The sequence below is a fragment of the Saccopteryx bilineata genome, chromosome 4 (genome assembly GCF_036850765.1).
Source record: "Saccopteryx bilineata isolate mSacBil1 chromosome 4, mSacBil1_pri_phased_curated, whole genome shotgun sequence".
Lineage (NCBI taxonomy): Eukaryota > Metazoa > Chordata > Mammalia > Chiroptera > Emballonuridae > Saccopteryx > Saccopteryx bilineata.
Window position 1 is genome coordinate 24,607,740 of NC_089493.1, and position 13,950 is coordinate 24,621,689.

Below are 13,950 nucleotides of genomic sequence, written 5' to 3' on the forward strand. Positions count from 1 at the left end.
GGAAGCCCAGCTAGAAGGAAGGTTCACCTTCTGGACCTGCCTTAACTGAAAACTGAACACCTCAGCCTTACCTTAGCCACCTGGAGGCCTGGGCTTCAGTTTAATTATCAAATTGCAGCGTGGGCATTCTTTGGAGTCAGGCACGTGGGTGGGGCGGGGGGGGGTCAGACAGACTTCCTTACGGTTCTGGAAAGCTTGCCAGGCATTTTAGTCTGCATTCTCACCTCTCCTTAATGACTGCACCGTGACAGAGGTTACAGGTAATGTTCTTGTCCCTTCCCTTCCGGCATCCTCCCACCCAACCCTGATCACATTTGACAGCTGAGGGGACAAAGGCAGAAAGAGGCTCAGAAAGAGGCAGGTCCAGGGCTACAGTTCACGGGCTAGGAGTGCAAGTTTCCTGCTACTCCAGTGAGGGCTTCCTCATTTCCAGGCCCGTTCAGCCCACCCAGCTTCGGCTCCTGCACCGGTGGGGCACGGTGTGAGAGCTAGGCCCTCAGCTCCGGGGGGGTGTCTGGCTGCCGGCAGGGGTGAGACACTTGGAAGGCCTCCAAGGCCAGCAGTGACTTGTTGATGCGGCTGATGGTAGGGTAGGGAGTGAGATCCACCTTGAACCTGTGCAGAGAAACACCCACCTCAGCCAGGGTCTGCGGGGAACAGGGAGACTGCCCTGCGGGCGAAGAGGGAAGTGCAGAGGCAGGGCTGGAGGAGGCCCCAGGGGCTGGCCAGGGAATGGCTAGGAAGGTGGCCCTGACAGGTGGGAAGTCTTCTTCACAGATAGTGCTCTGGGGAGGGTAGCTCTTGTGCAGTATCAGCTGGTGTCTCTGCTGCCTACTGTTTCTATTCCAAGCACTGGCTGTTGAGAACCTACTATGTGTAAGACACAGTGCTAGGCCTTTACATATACAGATGATCTCTCCACCCATGTTATAAGCTCCCTGGGGGCAGAGGTTGTGCCATACATTTCCATATCCCTAAGGGACCCTAATACAGTACCTTCCATGGAGAGGTTCTCATTCATGCCTTACTGAAGGGCTGATGGAGGAAAGCAGAGGTAGAGCCCGCTGCAGGGCACAGACACACCATGTCTGGATAGCAGGCCCTTAAGTGGTTCCTTCTAGTTGAGCCACCTGTTCTTAGGAGCAGGGGCTATGCAAGACCACCTGGGCTGCAGGTGAGCACGGTAGAGTGTCCCACTGAGTACCTCTGCCTTGTCTCTTCCAGGCCACGGTGGCTGCTGTGGCCCGGCACAGGGCCAGTCAGGGGAGTGTCTGCATGAGATGGGGCGGGGGGGGGGGGGGGGGGGGGAGCTGACTGTGGGAGGAGGCTGGGCGTTTTGAAGGGAGGAGCCGGGGGAAGAGGGAGGGTGGCAGACTTCTCTTTTACCTTTCAGCATTTGCCACCTGAGGCACTAAGCAGAGGTCAGCCATGGACACCTGAAAGACAGTTGGGTGTGTCTGCATCAGGGTGTGCTCTCAGACTCACAGGCTGGGCTGGGTGTGTCTACTGGTGACAGTACTAGGGCGCCAGTCCCTGACGGTCCCATTTGCTTCTGGCTCTTTCATCCATCCCCACGGCCCCAGCGCCCTCATCTTCCCTGGGCCTGTCTGGGTCTGTCTCCGGAGCTGAGGGCTTCTCCCAGGGCATGTTCCCGTTGCCCTGACAACCAACTCTGTGGGCAGCCAGAGGGGGTTTGACTGCCATAGTGGTCACTGTGCTTGTGAAGAAAAGCCATCCTGGGCCCTTACTGAGGGCTCCCAGAAGGGAGGGGATGGCTCAGGCTGGGGTTGTGGGCCCTGGAACCGAATTATCACAGGGCCAGGGCCTTAGCCTGTGGGAGTCAACGGTACCTAAGCCCTAGCATCTCAGAAGTGGGAGGGAAAGGAGCCATCCTCTAGTCTCATCCCTCATCTGATGCCTAGACTGCCTCCTTATCTCAGAGATGAGTCTTCAGCTTGAATACCTCCAGGAATGAGACGCACTTCCTGTTGAGGCAGCGGACTAGGAACAAGCAAAGGAGCTCCCCATGAGCTGCCTTCCGCTTGGCCCAGGGAAGATGACCTTGGTCCCCCACCCCATGCCTTCTCGGGAACCTCGCTGGACGGAGCCTGCCCTGGGGTGGAGGGAGATGGCCGAGTGGAAGTGGGAGAGGGTCAGCAGGAGGCAGGAGGCGCTGTGGGCAGGGCTGGGAGGGCTTACCTCGTCTCCCACACAGTACTTCCCCGCTGTGCCCTGCAGGATTTGCTCCAAAGCTGTGGGGAGACCACAGAATAATCTTACTCTGGAGATAAGCCTTTCTGGGCCTCGGCCTCCATCGTTCTGAAATGGGCGGCTGAGTGACAGGCTGGGGTAGGTGTGCCGCAGGGACATGGATGGCAGCTCAGAGAGGGTGAGCTGATAGGCACAGGGGGGCGAGATGATGTTTTCTCAGGCTTCTCAAGTCCAGCGGCCATTCCCAGAGGGGACAAGACCTGCCACTGGCCAAGGCAGCAGTTCTTCCCAGGTCTGGATGCTGCCCAGCCCACTACCTCCGCAGCCCTGCCCCCACCCTCGGCTTTGTCAAGACCAGGGGTAGTCAACCGTTTTATACCTACCGCCCACTTCTGTATCTCTGTTAGTAGTAAAATTTTCTAACCGCTCACCGGTTCCACAGTAATGGTGATTTATAAAGTAGGGAAGTAACTTTATAAAATTTATAAAGCAGAGTTGCAGCAAGTTAAAGCATATAATAATAATTACCAAGTACTTTATGTCGGATTTTTGCTAAGTTTGGCAGAATAAATCTTTATAAAAGAACTTACTCTAGTTAAATCTATCTTTTTATTTATACTTTGGTTGCTCCGCTACCACCCACCATGAAAGCTGGAATGCCCACTAGTGGGCAGTAGGGACCAGGTTGACTACCACTAGGGGGCGGTAGGGACCAGGTTGACTACCACTGGTCAAGACCAAAAAGCCTAGAGAGCTATTTCCAATACTCGGGGCCATGGGCACAGGGTGATTTCTGAGAGGTCACCTTGGGGAAGCTTGCAGAGTAAAGACTCACCATTAAAACCAGAATTGATGGCCTTCTGGGCCCAAGTCAGCTGGTTCTCCTGTCCCACTTGCTTCAGGACAGACAGGTTCTGTGCAGCCCAAGGGAAATCTGTGATTGGCTTTGGGAGCCGGGCTGGGCCTGTTCAGCCAAGCCCTCAGGGAAGCTCGGTTCCCAGTGCCCTGGCTATTCCCCGTCCTCCCCTGACTCCCCCAGGCCCCAGGAGCCCTTTCCTCCCCTCAGGGCCCTGAGTTTAAAGGGAGCCGGCTACCCTCTCAGGCTGCCCCAGGGCCCTGCAGTCTGGCAGCCTGCCCACTCTCTGGCAGCGATGTGCAAGGGGGGCCCTGGGACACTGCCATGCTGTGCTGAGTGTGGCCCTAACCTGGGGCCGTCTCCCTTGCATCCCTTCCCCCTTACAAAGTGGCTGTGAGGAGTGGGAGTGCGATTGGAGGGGACGGGGACGGGGGAAGGCACATAGGATTAGCTTTCTGGAGAGCTGGACCCTGGTTCTATCCTTGCACCCGTGGAGCCACTGCACTTCTGCCTTCGGTGTCCTCATCTATAAAATGAGGATGACTGTCTTCTACAACCTCCTTTGTTACAGAAAAAAAAGGACATGGGGTGGCAGGACACAGGCACATGGCCAGCCACTGGTCGTGGGCTCTGGTCCTTGCTCTGCCAAACTTAGCTGAGTGACCGCAAAGTCACAAAATCACTACCTTTCTAGGACTATTTCCTCATTTGCAAAGTCAGGGGTTAGCACAGATGAGTTATTTTATTACTTTTTTTTTTTCAAATCAACGATAACTTTATAAAAAATAAAAACCTTATGGGCATCGTAATCTATGATACAGAACAGATGAAAGAGAGGCTGCGCTGGTTAACGGTGGAAGGCCTGCGCCTGGGCAGCTCAGCCCCTCCCCCCTCCAGCACCTCTGGATACATCTGGAAACCCAGGACTTCCGGGAGTGTGGTTGGGGACCCAGCGGAGTAGATGATTTCTGGAATCCCTCCCCTTTCCCCCACCTGGTCCCGCCCCGTGGTCTAGGTCTAAGCCCTTGAGAATCCCTCCCTGTCTTGCTGCCACCCTCACACCCAAGCTGGGCACCTCACTGTGGGCTCTGCACAGTCAGCCTGCGCGCACGCAGGCGCACAGTGCCGCACCTGCAGGGGCTGGATGCCGCCGGCGATGAGGTTGGAAATCACGCGCACGAGGGCTCTCTTCTTTGGGTCCTGAGGCAGGAGTCGTGGAGTGGGCCGAGTCTCCTCCAGGTACTCGATTATGGCCAGCTGTTCAGAGCGAGCAGTGAGAGGCCCGAGGTGAGGACCCAGGGCCCCTGGCCCAGAGGGGACAGAGCCTGCAAACCCCTCCTCCTCCTTGCCTTACTCAACTTGAACCCCGCGAAGCCAAGAGGCTCCTCAGGAGGCTGAACTCCTTTTGGACCCTCATCCTGCAGAATTTGGTTCCCCATGTGCTCGAGTCTCTCTTCACTTCCCGAAGCTACCACCCACCCTTCCTCCCACAGACCAAGAATTTACTGTGCCCCGACTAAGAGCCAGGTGCCTTGGCCATACACAGGCAAGGAAGAGCTGTGAGGACCCCTCCTTCAGGGCACCACTCCCACGGGCGGCCCCAAGCCCGCACTCACTGACTGGCCAATGGTGACGCCATCGATCTTCAGGGCGGGCACCTGCTTCATGGGATTGAGTGCCTGGAATTCTTCGGAGAACTGTGGAGAGAAGGCCCTGGTGGGCTGGGTGGCCTGGCCTGAGCTGGCTAAAGCAGAAGCAGGCGAACAGAAAGAGCCTGGGTCTGCTACCCAACTGGACCTCCCTCCCCTGGGGAAGGCCCTGGCTCCCAGGCCCAGGGTGACCTGTGCCCTATCCCCACCTCCAGTGGCTGCTGAGCTACAGGCTTCATCCCAAGGGCCTGGCTCTGTGCACCTTACACACTGGCCACCAAGGTACATCCAGAAGGCCCAGCATGGGGCAAGGACCCACTCGCTACCCGCCCCCCAGGGTCAGGCATTGAGAGGCCAGGCTGTGGTATGGAGTCTGAAGCTTGGGTTCTTCCCATGACTCCTCTTGCTGCATTGCTTGCCACCTATTCCCATGGGGGGGGGGGAGCCAGCAGCTTCTTCTGCCAGGGGACCTCTTGGGGGAGAAATCTGTACCCTCTGATGGATTCTACTACAAGGCTTCACACTCCCAAACTGTGGCCAGCAGGCAGCCTCCTTACCTGCTGGCCCCCATCCTTTACGAGGTTGATGGGCACTGTTTCATAGTCGATGCTCTTCAAGGCCAGAGCTAGGAGAGACAGCAGACAGAAGAGTCAGGGGACAGCCTCTGGCTCCACTTCCCAGGGCGACATGAGGTTGTAGAGGGAGGCTTTCCCCACACTGCTAGGTAGTGAAGGCCCCGCTTGGCCCTCTCCCCTTCTCTCCAGCTTCCTTGGTCACCACCCACTCTGCTAGCCCAGGTCCATGACGCTCTGGCTCTCTGGCCTGGGCACACTATAGGCTCTGGAGGGCAGCAGAGGCGAGCAGGGCCTTGTGTTGGAGGCATGCATCATTCCCTCATGAAGGCATCTAAGGGCCAAGGGAAGGGGCTCCTCAAGTGACTGTAAAGCATGTGCATGGGCAGCTGACACTTTAGAGAAGAACCACTTTGTAATCCGTTTTCACTGCTCTCTCATTACTACGGACACTCTTTAGAGAAGAACCACTTTGTAATCCGTTTTCACTGCTCTCTCATTACTACGGACACTCTTTAGAGAAGAACCACTTTGTAATCCGTTTTCACTGCTCTCTCATTACTACGGACTACAAGCAGAGCATCAGGTTCTTTGGTGGTCTTAGAGCATCTGCTGCAGCCCCAGTGACCAGATTTCCTCTCCATTCCATTTGATGATTTTCCCTGGCAAGGTAAGGGTAAAAACCTTCAGCCAACCCTAGTGTGTGAGTGTGTGCATGCATACTTCAGCATTAAAATGTGGTGATGACCAGTCTCAGGTAAGGGCCAAGAGCCGGGGAGAGGGATGGTCTCAGGAAAGCCCGGGAGACAAGGGGCTCCTCCTCAGCACTGGTCAGCTCCATTCTGAGGAGTGCAAGTGGCTGGGGCTAAGTGGGAGAGACCGATGTATGCCCTCATGTTGGTGTGGCTTCTGGCTCAGCCAGGCCAAAGGCTCTGGGCTCAGGGAAGGCATCTTCTTGGAGAAATGTGTCCTCCTGCTCCCCGGTGCCCTTGCCTACTAATTCCAGCAAATACTAAATACCTGTGGGATGGGAGAGGGGTCATGAGGGATAGCTTCTCAGTTAGGGACAGCTTCAGATTTCATTATATTCATTTGCTAGCTTGTGAAGCCTTTGGCAAGTAACTTCCTGTGGCTTGAAGCCTCAGTTTCCTCATCTGTACATTGGGGACAAAAATAGTACCTCCCTCCTAGGGTTGTTGAGGTTTAAATGGAATTATGGACACAAAAGCACTCAGCACATTCTTCCCCAGTATGAGCAACTAGGACTATGACCTTTGCCAAGGACTGTGCTAAAAGAGGGAGGAAAGGATTAAACTGAATGCACATGGCCAGTCTGTTTAATTTACCAGATCAAATAAGATAAGGATTGAGGAAGGCCAGCTGTTTCCTGCCAGTTACCAAGGTCCTCTAGATTTTGTGAGCCTGCTTTAGGCATGGTTGCTAAGGAGATTTGAAGGGCAGGGTGGGAGAAGTGGCGGGCCCAAGAGGAAAAACAACCCACCCCCACTCTCCTCTCATTGGACTTCCTAAGTGGAGGTGCCACTCAGTGCTGAGGGCTCCAGGAGACCAGGGATGCCGGCTGCTGGGGGTGAAGATCTGCCTGAAGGAGCCCCCCTCTATCCCAGGCCATCATTCTCACCCAGGGCTTCCTCCGCCCTAGCCCACCCTAGCCCACCCTGCCCAGGCTCTTGGTGGAGAGCAACTCTTACCAATTCGAACTCTCCAGGAGCAGGAGCTTCGGAAGTAGGAGTAGAGGAGGGGCTGAGGAGACAGAAGAGATGTGTCCTAACCGTGCTCAATAGGTTCCTGGCTCCAGAAGCCCCTGGAGAGGAGGCACCACCCCGCAGCCAGGGCATCCAAGCGAGCCCTGTTTCTTCCCATCCTGCCAGGCCTTCTTCCTCAGGCCAGACTCCGAGCAATCCGGCTCAGAGGCCTCAGGAGTCCTGCGGCGTCCCTCAGCTCCGAGTTGTGCTGTCGTGCCTGCCGGAGGTCTGACAGTCCCCCGAAAGGGCAGCCAGCCTGAAAGGGCCCTCCTTACCTTGCCAGACTCAGTCATGGTGCTGTGGTGACCCTTGGCCTCCTGAGGAATGTCCCCTGTCACAGAGCAGCAGGGCAGAGGGAGGGATCCTGAAAGGGTGGATCCCATGAGCCAATGGGGAAGCTGCACCAGGCAGCCATCAGGGGAATTTTGACTCAGGACAGAGGGGCATCTCTTCCCAAGCTGTGAAAAGTTTCCTATGCTCCTGGTGGAGCTAGGGTTGGTGTCCTGGGCAGACAGAGTAGACTGGTTTTGAGGTAAGCAGTTCATGTGGTGCAAGGGGCCGGGGGCTGGCATACCGGGATCTGATCCCAATGCAGGGACCAGCTCTGCATGACTGGGGCAAATCCTTGCCTTCTCTCGTCTGCAGCTCCCTCACCAGTAAAAGGAAGACTTGCCCTAAAATGCTGGCTTAGACACATTCCTTCCAGCAGTAGCAGAAAGACCAGGAATTCTAATTCTTGATGCCTTGGTGCCCACTGCTTTCAAACCCGTCACCCACCAGTCTGCCAGGCTGTCAGCTGGTGTCATAAAAATAGCTGGAGTATATGCCCATTCACTCCAAAGCTGGGGCTGTAAGCTGGCAGCCCCAGTGTTCTGTTTGGTCTACACAGTATTTAAAAAACATTTCAATCACACTTGGCTCTCTGCTTATTTGGGGGTGTCCATTCAACTAACTGCAGATTGGAAATATTCAGGAAAAAAAGTTACATTGTTATTGACGTGTACTGTGAACCACGTAGTTAAGTCTATGACTATTGCTTTGGTTGGGTCTGTACTAAGTATCATATGTGCAGATACTTTTTTCTTGTCATTATTCCCTAAACAATACAGTAGGGCAATTACTTACATAGTAGTTATGTTGTATTAGGTATATTAAGTAATTTAGAACTGATTTAAAGTATACTATGCTTTTTAAAAAATTATTATTTAGTGAGAAGAGGGAAGTCAGAGGCAGACTCCTGCATATGCCCCAACCGGGATCCTCCTGGAAAGCCCACTAGGGGGCGATGCTTTGCCCATTTGGGGCCCTTGCTCTGTTGCTACTGGAGCCATTTTTTTTTTTAGCGCCAGTGGCTAAGGCCATGGAGCCATCCTCAGCGCCTGGGGCCAACTCGCTCCAATTGAGCCATGGCTGCAGGAGGAGAGAAGGAGAGAGAAAAAGAGAGAGAGAGAAGTGAGAAGGGGAGGGGTAGAAAAACACATGGGCACTTCTCCTGTGTGCCCTGGTCAGGAATCGAATCCAGGACATCCACACACCGGGCCAATGCTCTGCCACTGAGCAACCGGCCAGGGCCTACTATGCTATTTTATATAAGGGACTTGAGTATCCCTGGATTTTAGTATTTCTGGTGGGAGGGGTCCTGGAACCAATCCCCCATGGGTAGTGAGGGATGTTTGTAGTTGCCAACATTAAAAAATGAGGATGTTTCATATACAAATCCTGCTGTTTTTTTTTAATTAATTATTTATTTATTCATTTTAGAGAGGAGAGAGAGAGGGAGAGAGAGAGAGAGAGAGAGAGAGAGTGAGTCAAGGGGAGGAGCAGGAAGCATCAACTCCCATATGTGCCTTGACCAGGCAAGCCCAGGGTTTCGAACCGGCGACCTCAGCATTTCCAGGTCGACGCTTTATCCACTGCACCACCACAGGTCAGGCAAATCCTGCTGTTTTTTAAGAAATCTGGAAACAGTGGACTTGGCTTCCTGAGCAGCAATTGATTGGAGCCAATTAATAGCACACTTAAGTCAGGGGATACCGTCTCTTATCTGCTGTGGCCCCCACGTGGCCCACTTCTTTTTTGGTGTGTCCCAGCCCCTGGAGGCAGCTGAGTGTGTGACCTCTCCTCTAAAGTTTAAAAAGCTCCAAGGTACTTCCTTTGGTGCTTCTTGGGTAACCTGAACTTCAAAGCAGGATCCAGGACAGAGGTAGCAGTAATTAGTGTTCTGGCAGACACTTGAATCTGTATGGATGAAGGAGAACTCAATAGAATTTGTCTACTATCCTTCTGCCTACAGACATTTCACCCAAGTTTCCTCTCCCCTGTGTATCCCCCAGCGCAGCAAGCTGCTATCCTAACCTGCTCGCACCATCCCTGAACTACCAACTCTGTCTTATAGGTGGGCAAGGGTACAAGTGACAACTCAGGCCCTCCCAAGTTGGTTCCTGAGTCAGGAGTTCCTGCCTGTGCTGAGGAACCTTTTGTGGGGAAAGTGAAGGTGGTCCCGGCACAGAGGGCAGGTGATGAACAGCAGGTGTCCTTAGAAGGGCAAGAGTTGGATGGCTACAGTTTGATGTAACATATTTGGAGGTGCATCCCTTTCTTTACCTGACCAGGCTAGAGGGGGCTCTGGGGCCAAGACAGGGACAGCTGGTGAGGGATGGGACCACTAGAGAGTGGCAGACATCAGCTTAGAATACTTGAAGAAATGCCCTTCCTGATTACTACATGTTACACCTTTGATCTGTATGAAGGGTAACCAGTCATTGTAAATGCCACTGCCCTCTGATTTCCCACTGATGGGTCATCAGGAGACACACTGAAGGGCAGTTTCTAGTCTTTCTTTTATTGATAATTATATAAACGTGTTCCTTTTCACACTTCTAGAGCTAAATTTTAAGCCCAAGTCAAATATCCATCTCATCATCATTCTCGGAGAAATTTTATTTCCAGTTCCAATATAGATTCTGACCACTCGAGCAGATTTTATTTTTCAAACCGTCTCTTACACATGATTTAGAGAAGGATTCCTAAAATCCCATTTGGGAGTGGCAGGACTCTATATTATTTAAGTGATGCTGTATCCCACCAGATGGGCCTGCCACCTTCCTTTGAGCTACAAAAGCGGTTCTCAAACTTGAACAAGACTCATCTGGGGCGTGTATTCAGGTAGATCCTCGGGACTGATAACAGTGGCTCTAGGGTGGGCCCAGAAACTCCTCGGGTGACTGTGAAGTGCCACTGCCTCCACTCGCCCCTGGTGGTCTCTCAAAATGCAAACCACCTTGTTAGGCCATATGTTAACTGTTAGGGCCTTTCGGCCTATCAGCCGGGAAAGGAGCACGCAGGGCTATGCAGAACAGGTAAGCAAAGCGACATTTGTGAGCCCCTACAGAGAGGTGAGGAATCAACAGCCCGACCAGCCCAGCACGTCGCCGCGGTGGTCCCAATTCTCCCATGACCACAGACCCCAGCAAGCGGCGCGCAGGCATAGCACGAGGCCAGCGCGGCGGCGCGCTGCATGCTGGGAGTCGTCGGAGCTGTGGGCGGGGCCGAGAGACTGCCTTTGATTCCTCGCCCCGCCACCGCCCCAAGTTTCTCTGCGTTTGAGTAACGCCCCTCCACCGGGATGCACTGCACAGACCTTCCCCGCTTGCATCTCGCACTTCGGGCGGCCCCTCGTCCAGGCCGGGAAACTTCGTGCCTAAGACTCGCGGACTGGTACAGGACTGAGGCTCAGTGAGACACCGACACGCCAGAACCTATAGACCGTGTCTTGGTAAAGCGAGGGGTGGGACCGGAATGATTTCACGGTCTCGCCTCGCTCGCCCCGCCCTGCCGCCACGCCCCCAGGCCCGGCGCTGCTGGGAACTGCAGTTCTTTGAGCCCGTTTTCCCTCCGGCCCGGTCCGCCGGGCCTTCGCGGTCTATCATGCTCTGCGCCACTAGCCGCCTCCTAGCGGCCGGGGTCCGCGCCCACTGCCTGCGCAGGGGACTACATTTCCCAGGGCACCCCGAGCTCCCTTTTGTGGCTTCTTGGCAGGACAGCCAGCAGACCTAGCGTGCCCACGGGCCGGAGGGCGATCCTGAGGAAGGGGAAGGATGCCGTCGGCGGTGGGCGGCGGCCTGGCAGGGTCCGAGCTACGTCCCCGGAGGGGCCGCTGTGGGTCCCAGCCTGCCAGGGCCGCGCGCCCGGAGGGGACCGCCGAAGCTGCAGCGCGGATCCCCAAACGGCCTGCTCCGGGCTCGCAGCGCTTTGAGACGGCCTGCCGGTGGGCCCTACTGGCCCTGGTGACGCTGCTGGCCTTCGCCACACGCTTCCACCGCCTTGACCAGCCACCGCACGTCTGGTGAGTGACGGGAGGGACTCGGCAGGCACCTTGGTAACCGGGGAGGGATGCGTCCCCTGATTGGCTCTAGGGCACGGAGGGGCGGGGTTCACAAAGAGGGGCGGAGTCGCGGTGAAGGGGAAACTGAGGTTTCTGGTGTTTGCCTGTAGCTAATAGCAATCTGAATCTTTCCTGTGATGGGTGGCAGTGGGAGTCTTAGGATCTGAGGAAGCAGTCTTTGTGCCTTCCAGGTTATGCTGCAGTGTCTCACCTGGCTCTCAAATTGTGGCCCTTAAAGGTGCTTTGAACTTTCCAAGGAGAACCAGAAATTCTGAGTACTGAATTTACTGAGATCGGAGTTCCCAATGTGCAGAATTTCCAGGCATCAGTGAAGGGGAAAATTCTTAATTGGGTATCTTCTTAACAGGGACAAAGTGCTGCACTGACATCCATTCGGTTTCTCTGTTTGGTTTTCAAGAGTGCTGAAAAAGTCTCACACAAGTAGGTAGTAGAAAATATGATTAAAAATTTAATAGAAATACTATTAAATAATGGAAATAGTTATAACCAAGAAATGGATATTCTTCTTCCAGTGAACTTTGCAAAAATTGTGACAGTGATTGCATTGTTTGGACACCAGCGACATCAAAAGATAAATCAATCAGTTTTTCTTTTTGACAATGATTAAGGGAGGAGTTGATATCTATGAATGGATTATTGATCCAGAGGTTACCTTTATGGGGGTCATAATTTTTAGGGTAATAATGGTAAATAACTTTCCATGGAGAATTAGAAATTCTTAGTACTGAATTTCCTGAGGTCCAACTTTCTAATCTGCAGAATTTTTGAATTTATCTGCAGTTTTGAACTACACTCTTAAATGTTTGATTTATTATCTGAAATATGAATTTCCAGTTGATGTCTGCAACAATCAAAAAGTCTTGGAGAAGTGGAAACATTTCTACATCTTTCTGTATGTGACTTTCCTAAAGAACAAGTTTCTTTGTGAATGCATCTGTCTTATTTCTTAATGTAAAAATGTTTGTGTTAAACTCCTGAAGAGAAATATTTATTTTGTTGAAGAGGCTAAACATATCTGCCATATGTACAAGCTTAGCCATCATTCTTCATCCAACAAAAGCTCTACTAATGGAGAGTTTCACTCTTGCAGAAACTCTTTCACTTCTCTCAGCTCAAAAAGGCATAACTGAACCCTTCCTGTTAAGAGAATCCATGCTTTAAGAGTGTTCTGAACAGTCTGTAGTTCAAACCTAGATTGCGAATATCATTAACGATCTTCACTATGTCAATCATAATTTTTAAATTATCATACAACCTAAATAGCCTTAATAAAGCATGGTTAAAATTACTTAAAGCCAAAGAGTACGAGTTTCAAGCAATTAATGAGAATTTAAACTAAAAAAAATAAAAAGCTTTTGACATAAGTGATTTGAGGAAACAAGACATCAAGCTTAAATTTAATCTTTAGATAAATGAGAGGTTAGCAAGCTATCATAAATTTAAGTTACATATATATTTATTCTGTATCTAGAGTTTCTATTTATTTAAAAAGGGCAAAGAGGTTTCCTATAATAACAAAAGATTTGTAATGAGGGTTTCTTTTCAAGGCTGCTAACTTCTAACTCTGAGACGTTGGTTACTAGAAACTACATTTCATTGCGGCACCTTAGTTGTTCATTGACTGCTTTCTCACTTGTGCCTTGACTGGAGAGCAACAGCAGAGCAAGTTTACCCCTTGCTCAAGCCAGCGTTCTTGGGTTTTAAGCCAGCGACCTTTGGGCTCAAGCCAGGGACCATGGGGTCATGTCTATGATCCCAGCCAAAGGCAATATGCATGGAGCTGCTAAAGTTAGGAGTCTCTAAAGCTTACATAAATAATGCCAGCAGGTGTACGTCCCAGGGATTAGACATTATATAGCTTGACACTATACATAGTTATTAGAATATTATTGACTATAGTCCCTATGCTGCACTTTATACCTCCATACGATTCTTTACCAATTCCAGTTCCAATATAGATTCAAATTACTAACCAATTTGTACTTCTCAATCCCTTCACCTTTTACAACCATCTTCCCAACCCCTCTCCCATCTAGCAACCATCAAAATGTTCTCTGTATCTATGGATCTGTTTCCATTTTGCTTGTTCATTTATTTTGTTTTTTAGATTCGATTATTGAAAGGTACGTATTTATTACTATTTAATTGTTCACATTTTTTTTTTTTTTTTTTTTTGGTGTGTGTGTGTGAGACAGACAGAGAGAGGGACAGACAGGCAGGAAGGGAGAGAGATGAGAAGTATCAGTTCTCCATTGCGGATCGTTCATTGTTCATTGATTACTTTCTCATATGTACCTTGACTGGGGGGCTACAGCAGAGTGAGTGACCCCTTGCTCAAGCCAGTGAGCTTGGGCTCAAATCAGCACCTTGGGCTTCAAGCCAGCGACGATGGGGTCACGTCTATGGTCCCACACTCAAGCTGGCGACCCCATGCTCAAGCTGGTGAGCCTGTGCTTAAGCCAGATGAGCCCATGCTCACACTGGCAACCTTGGG

General features: G+C 52.0%; 2 protein-coding genes across 6 annotated transcripts in view; one reads left to right on the top strand and one right to left on the bottom strand.

The window, feature by feature from the left end:
* Positions 1-254: 254 nt before the first annotated feature.
* Positions 255-10,850, bottom strand: GSTZ1 (glutathione S-transferase zeta 1). 2 transcript variants are annotated; one of them, XM_066273178.1, is made up of 10 exons: positions 10,692-10,807; positions 7,327-7,415; positions 6,998-7,049; positions 5,274-5,341; positions 4,684-4,764; positions 4,199-4,324; positions 3,047-3,125; positions 2,200-2,252; positions 1,387-1,436; positions 255-615 (listed from the first exon to the last, which is right to left on the bottom strand). In XM_066273178.1, the coding sequence occupies exons 2-10, from the start codon at positions 7,342-7,344 to the stop codon at positions 489-491; spliced, it is 654 nt and encodes a 217-aa protein (XP_066129275.1). In that variant the 5' UTR covers positions 7,345-7,415; positions 10,692-10,807; the 3' UTR covers positions 255-488. The 2 variants fall into 2 exon arrangements, with proteins under 2 accessions (XP_066129275.1, XP_066129276.1); XM_066273179.1 differs by lacking the exon at positions 7,327-7,415 and having other exon boundaries at positions 10,692-10,850.
* Positions 10,851-10,954: 104 nt separating this feature from the next.
* POMT2 (protein O-mannosyltransferase 2) overlaps positions 10,955-13,950 on the top strand; it is a 43,065-nt gene continuing 40,069 nt past the window's right edge. For 2 of the 4 annotated variants that reach the window (XM_066273171.1, XM_066273172.1), the window contains exon 1: positions 10,955-11,396. In XM_066273171.1, the coding sequence (XP_066129268.1) occupies positions 11,149-11,396 (248 nt within the window). In that variant the 5' untranslated portion in view covers positions 10,955-11,148. Of the gene's footprint in view, positions 11,397-11,802; positions 11,877-13,950 lie in introns of all 4 variants that reach the window. The other 2 variants (XM_066273173.1, XM_066273174.1) reach the window with 2 other exon arrangements.